General features: G+C 40.2%; 1 protein-coding gene and 1 long non-coding RNA gene across 3 annotated transcripts in view; both read left to right on the top strand.

Annotated features, from left to right (window-relative positions):
- The first annotated feature begins 5,376 nt into the window (after positions 1-5,376).
- On the top strand, positions 5,377-6,130 carry LOC143146084 (histone-lysine N-methyltransferase SETMAR-like). The gene is made up of 3 exons (XM_076310094.1): positions 5,377-5,682; positions 5,725-5,777; positions 5,878-6,130. The coding sequence occupies exons 1-3, from the start codon at positions 5,377-5,379 to the stop codon at positions 6,128-6,130; spliced, it is 612 nt and encodes a 203-aa protein (XP_076166209.1).
- Positions 6,131-9,233: 3,103 nt separating this feature from the next.
- Positions 9,234-13,751, top strand: part of LOC143145994 (uncharacterized) — a 137,959-nt gene continuing 133,441 nt past the window's right edge. Inside the window, exon 1 of one of the 2 annotated variants that reach the window (XR_012991821.1) lies at positions 9,234-9,727. This is a non-coding gene — a long non-coding RNA (uncharacterized LOC143145994). Of the gene's footprint in view, positions 9,728-13,087; positions 13,360-13,751 lie in introns of those variants that run through there. The other variant, XR_012991820.1, reaches the window with a different exon arrangement.

Below are 13,751 nucleotides of genomic sequence, written 5' to 3'. Positions count from 1 at the left end.
ATAAACGTTTATAAATACGTACTAAGTACTCAAGAATTCAAACTATGTATATTTACTAATATTCGAATCATCCAAGGAGTCGAGTATTCCAATTATCCAAGCTGTCGAGTATTCGAATCATCCAAGGAGTCGAATATTCGAATCATCCAAGCAGTCGAGTATTCCAATTATCCAAGGAGTCGAATATTCGAATCATTCAAGGAATCGAGTATTCGAATCATCCAAGGAATCGAATATTCGAATCATCCAAGGAGTCGAGTATTCGAATCATCCAAGTAGTCGAGTATTCGAATGCAGAAAAATTGGCCAAGTAGACTTAGCTTTGATTCTATTTGTTACAGTTCCTTCTCTGTCGCGGATAAACAACAATACTCAGGATCGGACGACTCGGCCCGTATGCGTACGTTGAAAGGATTGAAATCGTAATCTGTTTCAATCCCAAGAGTCACCTGACCTAGAGGTAGGGCTCGCTTTGTCCCGTGTCCTCCGAATCGATGAATACCCGAGTGGAGACGATGGTCCGTATCAGTCCACGTCGTGGAGCGGAGAATTTCAAGCCGCGATCGGGGTCAAAGAGGGTTTAAATAAGCACGGGTCGTTCAACCTGCACGAAATTGTCCGTAATGAGAACTGGAACTGTTCGCAGCGATTATTCGTTCTATTAGGATGGCATGCAATCTAACGAGCCACTAACAACTTTATCGCCTCTCGACCGGCATCGCTAGAAGGGCCGACCAGAGAGACAGGGAGAGAGTTTGTTAAAGAGAGAAAGAGAGATGTAGAGGGCAACAGCGAGAGAGATATGTATATATATAGAGAGAGAGAGAAAGAGAGAGAGAAAGACATTGATCAATTACAAGGAAGAATCTCGCCGTGGATATATTAGAACGCACGAAATTCTAGGGAACTTTCGAGGGAACTCGAACTTGGCCACGACGATGCTTAGGGGGTTAATTAATTAAGAGTTTTAATTAACCGTCGGTGGTAATTGAACGTAATTAGCCGCTGACATGCAGACATCTTGCTGCGCGGCTCTGGTGAAACGGTGTTATAAATAGTTTGCGATGTACAGGGTGTTGCGTGAAACACGAACGTTACTTTGAATCTTGTGGATGGAAAATGGGGAGAGGAAGGTTCGTCGTGGCGGGAAATTTGGAAAGAATTCGAGGCTACGGGAATTTCAATAATATCGAGCGCGACACGTGATTCTCGTTTCAATCCTTACCCGTGGTTGAACTTTTGGGTTGAGTTCAGATTTTCCTATACACCCTGTGCAACGCCGAGGAATATCGTTTTCGCTAGTTCACTGTACACGTAGCCAGGGAGCACACGAAGCGTTGGCCTCGCTTGCTCATTTGCTTGAATTAATGGCGCGTTTATTAAACCGCCCGACATGCGATTTTTACTTCTAATAAACGTTGTTGTTGCTGTTACTGTTTACCTGGAATAATAGTCGTAGACACAAACATCGCGTCTCACGGTTCCCGTTGTTACGAGCAGTCTCGGTTTCGTTGAAATTCCACCGGGTAGCTTGTCAGTTTTAATTGACTCGTTACCGCCGAGTCGAAATTAAATAAAAAAAAACAGCTGATTAATTATGTAGAAATAAATATCGCGAGGAGCACCGAAAAGAAGCTCTAGAGCTTCGACATCGATTGCTCGAATGCTACTCGAATACGAGATACTATTTAGATACCAGATATTTCAATCTTTTATGCACTCAAGTATCTGGATGTTCGTGAATCGTTCGAATACCAGATACTATTTGGATACCAGATATTTCAATCTTTTATGCACTCAAGTATCTGGATGTTCGTAAATCGTTCGAATACCAGATACTATTTGGATACCAGATATTTCAATCTTTTATGCACTCAAGTATCTGGATGTTCGTGAATCGTCCGAATACCAGATACTATTTGAATACCAGATATTTCAATCTTTTATGCACTCAAATATCTAGATGTTCCTGAATCGTTCGAATACCAGATACTATTTGGATACCAGATATTTCAATCCTTTGTGCACTCAAGTATCTGAATATTCGTAAATCGTACGTAATATTTGTGTAACACGTCCAGTTCTAGTGTAGGCGTAGTATTATATATATATATTCTTAAATTTTTCTTCAAAACCAAGCGATCATGCGAGTCAATTTAAGTAACAGCGTCTGATTATAGTAGAAATGCGTGTACAATGTATTTAAAATTGTTCTTCTCGAATGTTAACTCTTGATCTGATTTACGATTCAAAGACAATTCGTTGACAATTCTTGTAACGATACAAGACAAATGTTTTCTAAGAAAACATAGATCGGTAGAAGGTTTTAATTATCATATCTCGCATTTTTCAAAGAACGTCGGCACTGGAACCGCGAACACTACGTTTGTCGTTGAAAAAAAAAAGAAAGGATTGGAAAAAAAAAGAAAAATAAACGCGAGTCATTCGTGAACGTTCGACGTCGTTTAACGACCGTAAAAAACAAAAAGAAGAGGGATGAAAAATTTCGGAAAAGCAGGTCGAGCCGGTCGAAACGCGGCTAATTCGAACGGAAACCGACTTTTTCCATGCAAATTTCCAGCGGGCACCGAGAACCCTGCGGTCTTATCCGAAACGGGAAGCTCTGGAGCGTTTTTTTGCCGCGTATCCAGTCGGCTCCTGATCGATTGCCTCGTTTCTCATTTTCCGTCGAGTTTTCGCGTAATTTTTTGCGCTCGTTCCGGACCGTTGTCCTCGCAGCTGGAAAACTGGTGCTTCCAATTTTCGAAATGGATTATCGATGAGTGTCGATCGTCGATGCTTGAATACGAAACGACCGCGAATTGTTTCGCGTCGAAACGCCCCATTCGGCCCTTCGTGCGCCACGATTCTTGTATAATTTATACCCGCTCGAATGATTTTGTAATTGAAATACCGAATACGCGCATATCGAATGCATGTATAAAGCGACCGGGGGAACCTCCTATTTTTTATTCAACGAACAAACGATCGATATTCATTTGTGTCTTGTATTCTGTAACTTGTATCCGATGTGTCGTCAAATACCGAGTACAGAATACCTTCAGTATCGTTACTCATTACTTCGTATGTACTTCGATAGGATGTATTCGATTCGTACGTCTCTGTACTCGTAGTCTTGAATTATTGCTAATAAGTATCTAGATGTAGTCGACAAGTATCTGGATGTTCGTAAATCGTACGTAATATTTGTGTAACACATCCAGTCCTAGTGTAGACGTAGTGTTATATATATATGCGCTCAAGTATCTGGATGTTCGTAAATCGTTCGAATACTAGATACTATTTGACTACTAGATATCTCAATCTTTTATGCACTCAAGTATCTGGATGTTCGTGAATCGTTCGAATACCAGATACTATTTGGATACCAGATATTTCAATCTTTTATGCACTCAAGTATCTGGATATTCGTGAATCGTTCGAATACCAGATACATGACTCGCATGATCGCTGGATATATATATAGTAGATAATACTCGCGAAGCAATAATAAAGTTTAAATTTGTAATAAAGTAAATACACTTTAAATTTAAAAACGAATCTACAATGAACTGTGGTGATGTTGAATCTCACCAATTTACAAGTTTAAATTTGTAGTAAAGTAAATGCACTTTAAATTTGAAAACGAATCTACAATAAACTGTATAAACATTGGTGATGTTGAGTCTCACCAATTCACAAGTTTAAATTTGTAATTTTACAATGAATATATATACTTATATTTTTCTTCAAAAACCAAGTGATCATGCCAGTCAATTTAAGTAACAGCATCTGATTATAGTAGAAGTGCGTGTACAATGTATTTAAAATTGTTCTTCTCGATCTTGAATACTTAACGAATGAGATGTTGAATACTTAAAAACAAAAGAATAGATTAATAAGGTGTGCAGTTTGAATTAAAACCCGGGACTACTTTGATAATTCAATACTCGAAAATTGAATAGGTATTCGAATAATACTCGAGTAGTTACGAAGCATTCGAATAGAAACATTTTGACAAGTAGCATTGATACATTTGTAACAAATTTTCCTCGTTCGTTTTCGTCGACAATTTTCGTCGTGGTTTTTATTACGTAACGACAAAGAAAGAACCGGGCAGCAAAATGAAAGAAACGTGTACGTCGCGGCGTGACCAAACGACACTGGTCGGGAATATTTAAACGAAATCGTAGTTCTCGGACGAAAAATATTCTGGAATCGATACTTCGAAACCTTATTGTTGAAGCTTTTTCTACGGCTCCCTCATCACCGAGGGAATATTTCCCGCGAGTCTGGGACGGACCCATTGTTTCAGACAATGGTTCAGCCTGGTCCGCGTGTATCCGCGAAAAATTACAGACTAGTACAATTGGGGTAATCAGGATGAATCTCGCAGACAATGAGAGAGACTCGGTCGTCTAATTGCATCCTTGGAATTCGATCCGTGAATTAGAATCGTATCGAATTCGCGTCTACGTTAATCGTTCTTTAGATTCCTATCGAATTTTTCCTCGGTACCGATTTTCAATGTTATCGTATTCATTTATATCTAAGTAAATAATAATTGTTTTTCTCGTTCTTTCCAGGTGAAAATAGATATCAACATCAATAGAATACAGAGGTATTCTCTTAACAGTATCAAATGTAACGATAGATAAGTCGATAGATAGATAGCTCGTCGGTTAGGTATTGTTCGAATCGAATTAAGATATATCATTTATTTTACGACATTCTATGAAGATTCAACATCATCAATGTTTATACAGTCCGTTGTAGATTCGTTTTCAAATTTAAAGTGTATTTACTTTATTACAAATTTAAACTTGTGAATTGGTGAGATTCAACATTATCAATGTTTGTACAGTTCATTATAGATTCATTTTCAAATTTAAAGTTTATTTACTTTATGACAAATTTAAACTTTATTATTGCTTCACGAGTATTACCTACTATTCGAGTTGCTCCTGTTGCTGCAAATTGTAGTTCTCTCTCTCTTTATCTATCCATCTATCTCTATCTATCTATTTATTTAATGGGTGATGTAAAAAGTTTTGAGCGTTTTTCGTTAGATAGCTTCAGCGAGCCATATCTCACGATGCATACATTGTATCTTGTCATTCTAAACTGCGACTTAAAGGCGACCTAACGCTTTAAAAAAAGTTCACTGACGGTTTTCTGTTCAGTGGATCCAGTTGTGTGTTAGAGCGTTCCAAAATAGGGGTAAAAAGAGAGAAAATTCGATACATTGTTCAGTAACACTACGATCAAGGGAAAAAAGCGAAGCAGGCGGCGAAAAAAAATTGTGCTGTTTATGGACACGATACAGTATCGAATGCAACTGCAGAGGGGTGGTTTCAACGCATCCGTTCTAGTAATATGGACGTCGAAGATGAGACACGCTCTGGTAGGCCAATCGTCGAAAATGTTGATGAAATCATGGAAATCGTCGGGTCAGACCGGCACGCGAGCACTTGTTCCCTTGTCCAGGAACTGAAGATCAGCCAGAAAACCGTTTGGTACCATTTGCATAAGGCTGGTCTCGAGAAGAAGCTCAATGTATGGCTGCCACACGAATCGACGCGAAAGAACCTTTTGGAGCGAATCGATGCCTGCGATTCTTTGCCGAAATGTAACGAAATCGATCTATTTTTAAAGCGGATGATGACTTGGGATGAAAAATGGGTCACATGCTAGAACAACAGGCGAAAAAGATCGTGGTCCAAGCGTGGTGAGCAGGCCCAAACGAACGCCCAGCCCGGATTAAAGATCAAGAAGGTGTACTGTGTGTTTGGTAGGATTGGAAGGGAATCCTCCACTATGAGCTGCTCCCATTGGACCAATCACTCAATTCGGTCCATACTGTCAACAACTGACCAGATTGAAGAAGACGATCGATGAGAAGCGTCCAGAATTGGCCAATAGGAAGGTTGTTGTGTTCCATGAAGACAATGCCAGACCGCACACATCTTTAACGACGCGTCATAAGCTCCGAGAGCTTGGATGGGAGTCTATATCGCACCTGATGTATAGCCCAGACCTGTCACCAAGCGATTATCACCTTTTCAAGCATTTGCAAAATTGTCATCATGATAAAAAACTGGCCTCGAGAGAGGCTTGTGAAATGAACTGATCAAGTTTTTCACCAATATGGACGAGGACTTGTTCAATTTTGGAATTATGAGATTGCCTTCGAAATGGACAAAAGTTAATGAACAAAACGGCGTATATTTGATCCAAATCCGAGAATTCTAACTTTGTTAATTTCATCGTCGAAATGAAGAGAAAAACGCTCAAAAGTTTTTACTTCATCTAAAGTCTATATACACAATAGTAATCGTGCACCACGTGTTGAGGAGTAGTTCCGAATGGTAAATCGAGAAGCAAACAATCGTCGAAAGCTCGAAGCTCGATTACTCTCGCAAAACCGAGGTTTTCTTTCGGAAATCTCGCCTCGAAAGTAAAAAAAAAAAAAGAAAAAAAATGGAAAGCATCGGTTTACCACGACCAAACCGGAAGGTTAAAGACGGGATACGTAAAAAACGCAAACAAAGGGTCAATTTCCCGATTCGTCTGATTTTTAAATCGATTCTCCGGTCTCGTGGTGCGGCCGGGGCTGGTTTCCAATGGCGCGCGACCCGCGACCTATAACGGATGAAATCGGACCAGCCGGACGAGTAACGGGAACAAAACATAGAGGGAAACGAAAATAACGAGAAAAGATGAAAAATAACGCGGAGGGGACTCAACGGGAATAGCATCGGCAATTCGTTTTCGTTCCGGGCGACTCGCTCTTTGTTCATTAAAATTCATGGTCGAATTGCAATCTGTCGAGACCGGCCATGTTGTCGCCTCTTCAAATATGTACATTTATAAATTGGGTTTCCGGTGGGTTTCGAAAAAAAAAAACACTCGAAATATTATCAGGTGATCGGGTTTCGTTGTCTTTATTTCGTAGCAACGAAGAACGAGGGGATTGATACACGTAAAGAGGAAACGTAGCGCGTGTCTCTCGGCTTCATCTTGTTCCAGGATGTATCGTGTCACTGACCCTACCTTCTGCCAAGAAAGCAGAATTTAGCTTTCTGTTAAAGCCACGTTCCCAGATTTCCCTTGTAATAATACTCGGTGCTATGCAAACAGCTCTCAGCTCTCTTTTACGATAGATCTATACCGGATCGAGGGTTCTCGAGTTGGTGTCGCGTCTTTTGACGAGGGAAACTTGTGCCCAACGTAGTTCAATGGAAGAGAAATAATCCAGAGGGTCTAGATGCGATTGGTACAACGTGTAATGAGATACAGTGACTATCTGACGTACCACTGCGTGTTGTTGTTACGGGAAGCTACGGAGTTCATCGCGTGGTGCTACGTCAACATCCACTAGACTCACTGTCGATACATTCGTCGATGATTTCAGGTCCTCCATCGATACGAAACGCTTCTCCATGTGGAAATGTTATCTTACGCAGTACTGCTATTACTACTACTACTACTACCAATATTACTACTACATCTACAACTCAACTACAACTACAACTACAACTACAACTACTACTTGTACTACTACTACTACTACTACTACCAATATTACTACTACCAATATTACTACTACATCTACAACTCAACTACAACTACAACTACAACTACAACTACAACTACAACTACAACTACAACTACAACTACAACTACAGCTACAGCTACAGCTACAACTACAACTACAACTACAACTACAACTACAACTACAACAGCAACAACAGCAACAACAGCAACAACAGCAACAACAGCAACAACAGCAACAACAGCAACAACAGCAACAACAGCAACAACAGCAACAACAGCAACAGTACGTTTACCGCGTCGCTGGTTAGGTATGGGTTAGGTCTGGGTTAGGTCTGGGTTAGTACGTTTACCGCGTCACTGGTTAGGTCTGGGTTAGGTCTGGGTTAGTACGTTTACCGCGTCACTGGTTACTCGAGATTCGATAGTCGACGCGTAGGGTGACCCTTTTCATGTCGCGTTATCTTCGAAGCTCTTTAATTGTTCAACGGAACAGAGTACAACAGGAGGTCAAGGTCGTAGCGCCCATCGGTGACGGAAACTTTGACAATGGACACCGTGGACACCGGCGACCCTCGAGGGATTTAAACCGATGTTTGCGAGAAGTGGCTCGGAATATCTCTCCTGGATAATAGGAGGATCCTAGGATTATTTACACTCCAAGATAGGAAGGGAACAGGCGAAGAAAGTGAGCCAATAATACGAAAGTATTCTATATTTATTCAGAATGATATTCGAGCGTTTTAGAATTGGAAGGAATCTAATTGCAGGTGTTACGGAAAGAATTAGTTTGCGAAAATCCAGTCGGGGAGAAATCGTGACGTAAGATATTGGTGATATTCGAATACTGTGAAACTCTCCTCTACGATATTTATCCATCTTCGCTTAGAATTTTCGGGACTGAATATTCATGGAAACGTGTAATTTAATTATCCTTATTTTTCCACGTGATTAATCTTTCTCCTGTATTTTGAAAAACAGTATCGTTCGATACAGATCGAATTTCCGTTTTCTCTTGTTGGAATCAATAATTCGCCCCTTTCGGGACGTTCAAGTTCCCATGAGTGAAACTTCGATCTCTCACCCTTGATAGGCGAAGAGTCAAATCTCGTTTCGAATGTATGCAACAACAACAACAACAACTAAAATGACGTGTGAAAAATAAAGGTGATTTCGGTTAGGCCTGGATTTGGTCAACAACCACAACAACAACAACTACTACTACTGCTTCTACTATTACTACAACTACAATTACAACTAGAACTAGAACTAGAACTAGAACTAGAATTACAACTAGAACTAGAACTAGAACTAGAACTAGAACTAGAACTAGAACTAGAACTAGAATTACAACTACAACTACAACTACAACTAGAACTAGAACTAGAATTACAACTACAACCACAACCACAACCACAACCACAACCACAACCACAACCATAACTGCAACTACAACTACACTTTCTGCTTCCACTACTACTGCTACTACTACTACCAATACTACTACTACAACTACAACTCCAACTACTACTTGTCCTACTACAACTACAACTACAGTTTCTACTTCTACTACTACAACTACAACTACAATTTCTACTTCTACTACTACCAATATTACTACTACAACTATAATTACAACCACAATTACAACTACAATTACAACCACAACCACAACTACTATTACAAGAATAACAACAGCAACAACAACTAAAACAACGTACGAAGAATAAGGGTGGTTTGTTTAGAGCGCGTTGTTGACAGCGGCGAGCGTTTATCCGACGCAGCCGATCTGTCCTGCCGTCGATAAAACCCCTTGACAGTGGCGGCCGATGGCAGTCCGACGCCGGCCGTCGTTGCGAGCGGATACGTCGACGCTCGTCCCACTTCCGCTCACTGGGGATACGCGAGCGGCTCGCGGTGCGACGTAACTCGAGGATCGATCGTACCTCGAAGATCGCGCGTGATTTTCAACGCGTGCACGGACAGTGAACTTGTTTCCTTTTCTTTCTTTTCTTTTTTTTCTTCTTCTCTTCCTTCCAACGGTGCGGCAAACACCGAACGTGTTCTCTGTTGTTCACAGTGCGTCGTCACAGAGAGGAACATTGTCCACGACGTTGTTCGACGCGAAAATAATATTAGTGTACAATCAGGAAACGAAGATCGCCGCGATAAGGTGTGAAAAAAAAAACAATACACGAAACATTACACACGGTTATTTCCGATTCCCGAACCAGGCCTGTTTCAGAATCTTCGTTTCACGGAGTTACGAAACAGGATCGTACAAGTGGTGATAATAAATTGACAGTTATCGATGGCTGTGGATACAGTTTTCGGGTCACCTTTGGAAACATTCACGAAGAGTACTATGACGGAAAGAAAGAAGAAAATTCGCGCGAGGAGGGAATATTTTACAAAAAACAGTTATCGAAAAACAGATCTTCGAAAATTGAAAACATCATCGGTCGAGTTTGAACAAAAATTCTCCTCGTTACAATTCTAGAATAGTCCACTTATCACCCAAGAGTAACACCAACGAAAATATTGGAATATTAATAACCAGCTGTATTTGTCAATTTCGTCCTCGAATTTTTCAGATAACAATGGTACAAAGTTTCCCCGAACGAATTGTTCACCCGTGAAGAAGCTTCACCGAGCATAAAAAGAAAAATGAAAAAAGGAACACGTAATCTTCGCTCTTAAACACAAGTAGTTCGCGCCCGATGCCCTCGATATCTGTCATCAATTAATTTATTGTCCCCACTCGTACAATCTTATCTTCTTTTGTAGTATACTCAATGAAATCGAGACTCTCGAGAGGCTCTCCCCACTCTCCGCCAGCCTCGAAACCCAATACACGATATGATCGATTCGTTGAAGAAACACTCGTTTTCCCTTATCTCGTTCCTGGATTTCTCACTAATCGACTCGATCGAATTTTCATGCCCTGTATCGTGCGAGTTTTCTCGTCACGAAACGATTGGAATCGGAAATTGGGGGGGGGGGGGGGGGGGGTGTGTTCGTCTGGCGATGAAATTGTCTGAACCTCGGAAGTTGGAAGAATATACAGTGACGAGGAGGGGGAGGGAGGGCGAGTGGGAGGAAGTGGTCGTAGAAATTAGAATCTCAGCGGCGGTAAATTGAAACGAGCGGTGAATTAAGATATCGGTTAATCGCGATGAGAATTTCGAGTGTCGAGGGATCAGTGGAAAGATGGAACGAGACGTTGGAAAGAAGGATTGGAACGCCCGGAACCGGAAGAGGGAGAGAGAGGGGGGATGGTGGTGGAGGGAGTAGAATATCGCGAGACCCAGGAGGGAAATTAGAATCGGTTATCAGCTGGAGGAATTGGGGTGAAATTTGAAAATTGGACAAAAATGATGGGATACAATTGACCAACGTATTCCCCCACCCCATTCTTGGGGGGACAGGTTATCAATAAACGAAACATTCGAGTGCACGAGTACGTCGCCCGGTTGCAATTTTTTGTTTCAAGAGTTACACAATTTTCGTAATCTTTTAAAATTCGATATTTGGATGTTGTCCAGCGGTTTGATTAATTTTTTGGAGGAAAAATAAGACACTTTTTTGAAAAGGAGGGAAAATGGCAAAGGGTATGTTCGAAACGATAGTTGTTTATTTTAGTAAGGTACTTTTGAATAGACTAAGTTTCCATTGTCAGTAGTGTGGTTTTATTAATTGGTAGATATTTCTCTTTTGAATTTTGTACAGTACGCTTTAAGTGTACAATAAAGGGTTCTCTCGATTCTTTATTTTGTAGAACATCGTACCAAAAGTTCATCGACGAAGATTAATAAATTTTACCTATGATATTTTATTAAATGTACGTTCCAATTAATACAAAGAATATTGTACACTTGTGTCGGTCTCTTGCATCGATCCAATGCTTCGATCGATCCACATTTGTTCACATGAAACATTTCCTCGTGCACCACCCTTTGCATTGTAAAACACTTTTATATTCACACCAATGTTCCGTGTCTCGTGTATCGATAAATGTTACTCGCAATCAAGTGTTTATACCCACCACTGTTTGTATTCCTCTGCTTCTAGAAATCCTTGCTTTCGTATATGCACACACAAAAACAAATCCTGATTATTGGAACCTCGTATCGTTATCCTTTTCGAGCATCGAGTTCGAAAATTTCCTGAAAAAAAATTCTCTATCTGGATTTTTCATACTTATTGGTTCGTTCGGAAAGTCACTTCGTTTTCCAAAATGGAGAATGTATAATAAAATGTTTATACACTCTAAAAGAATCGTGTTTCATTTTCACAAAAAAAAAAAAAAAAAACAAACGAACTGACTTTCAATAGACCTAACCCGATAAGTGTGAAAAGTCCAGGAAGAGAATTGAGTTGTTCGGAAAGTCATTTCGTTTTTTTTTTTGGTGAAAATGAACAAGTATAAGTATGAAAAATTCAAGTAGAGAATTGAGTTGTTTGGGGTCATTTTGTTTTCCAAAATAGAGAATATATAATTTAATAAAATGTCTATACACTTCATTTTCACAAAAAAAAAAAACGAAACAACTTTCCGAACAACCTAATGGTTGACCAATTATCGTTAAGTTTTCCAAAATGGGGAATATATAATTTGATAAAATGTTTATATACTCTAAAAAAATGTTTACATACTCTAAAAGAAATGTTTATATACTTAAAAAAAAAAAAAAACGAAACGACTTTCCGAACAACCCAACACAAGTCCTCGAGTTTCTTCGACAGTAAACATAGCGCAATTAATTCGTGGAAATTCGTGGCTGTTGCTCGCGAAATGTTCGACAGGTCGGTGAAACCCGCGAAACGATGGAATCGGTTTCGTGACGACGTTTCTGTCCACGGATTCGTCATAAGATAAAACCGTATACGGAAGCGTGCAATTCTCGTGCAACGTCCGTTACCAACAATCGTAATTGTCGTACGTTCCTTGTGTACAAGTTATCTACCGCGCGATAAGGCGAACGTTTTCGAGTGGACTGTTTAATGTGCGTAAACGTTACGTCCATTAAGCGCAATAATGCATTTGATACGTCGACGAGCAGTGAAGCGATCGGGAGTGCCCGCGGGACAGAAACGCAGTATGAAAAATTCACAGGACGAACGAGAAATTTTCCAATAATTACCCCCGGTCAATATTCACCACCGTGCGAATTATCGAATATCGTTCGAATCACGATTTCCACACGTTTCGAGAAGAAATATATCAAAAAGAAAAGAAATTGATTCTTACCATTATTTTTTATTAAATACACGTGCAATTCAATTTAAAATTGAACGGAGGGTTACCATTCCGTTAAAAATTCCACGAAAGAATTTCGAACCGCGAAATCATTTCGTAACGCGGGATTTTGCACCGAAAGCGATAACAATCGTGTCATTTTATTATTATTATTTTTTCCCTTTCAATTTACCTACATTTCACGATTATTGATTTTTAATAATTGGGATACGTCGAACGTTCGTTATCCAATTAAAGTCTCCTCTTCTCTTATTTTTTCACCAGTAGAATCCTAACGTTTCCCGTTTCATCAGCGATTCTTCGTGGTTCTTTCGATGGAAACCGAGAACAGCTGGGAGAGTTCGCGTGGATCGGGAAGATAAATAATTTCGTGTGGATAATCGGCGACGGGTACTTAAACAAACTGTTGGAAACAGGACTGGCGGAGTTTCAACGATGAGAGAACCGACAGAGCGAGCTAATTAGCGGTGTAATTTTGATTTTTCGCGGTGTCGACGAGAATCACGAGGAGGGAGAGAAGCTCAGCTCTGGTGTTGCAGCTCGCGGTGAGTTGAAATTTTTATTGGGTCGAGCTAATGAGTTTTTAAGTACTGTTCGCCACAATGGAGGGCCAATCGAGTTTAGCACGGTTTAATTCCCCCACCGTCTCCACCGTTTGGCGAAACGAAAGTCGCGTTAATTGTTTTATCTTCGTGGATAACTCTCGAATTCGCGTGTTCTATAAACGGGGAAATTACATCCGTTTCTGTTAAGTTTTTCTTCTGTTTCTTTTTTTTTTTTTTTCTTCTTCCTCTCCCTGAACGAAGAATGGAACGAAATCGTGGAACTGACTTCTGTGAAACGCCGGTTCTTTTCCGCGTCGAAGTAAAAAGGTTCGTCTCGTCGACGAATCGATTTTTTTAATCAACGCGTTCAGCCTTTGTGTCAAAGTGTTTTC

This window comes from Ptiloglossa arizonensis, chromosome 4 (assembly GCF_051014685.1).
Source record: "Ptiloglossa arizonensis isolate GNS036 chromosome 4, iyPtiAriz1_principal, whole genome shotgun sequence".
Classification (NCBI taxonomy): Eukaryota; Metazoa; Arthropoda; class Insecta; order Hymenoptera; family Colletidae; genus Ptiloglossa; species Ptiloglossa arizonensis.
The sequence above is the reverse complement of the archived record's forward strand: the minus strand, read 5'-3'. Positions and strand labels throughout refer to the sequence as shown.

Bases quoted from the DNA above. Each gene is read 5' to 3' on its own strand.
- LOC143146084 (XM_076310094.1), top strand. From the start codon at position 5,377: ATGGACGTCGAAGATGAGACACGCTCTGGTAGGCCAATCGTCGAAAAT. The intron at 5,683-5,724 runs GTCACATGCTAG...TCGTGGTCCAAG, and splicing joins TGACTTGGGATGAAAAATGG to CGTGGTGAGCAGGCCCAAAC. The intron at 5,778-5,877 runs GTACTGTGTGTT...ACAACTGACCAG, and splicing joins GGATTAAAGATCAAGAAGGT to ATTGAAGAAGACGATCGATG.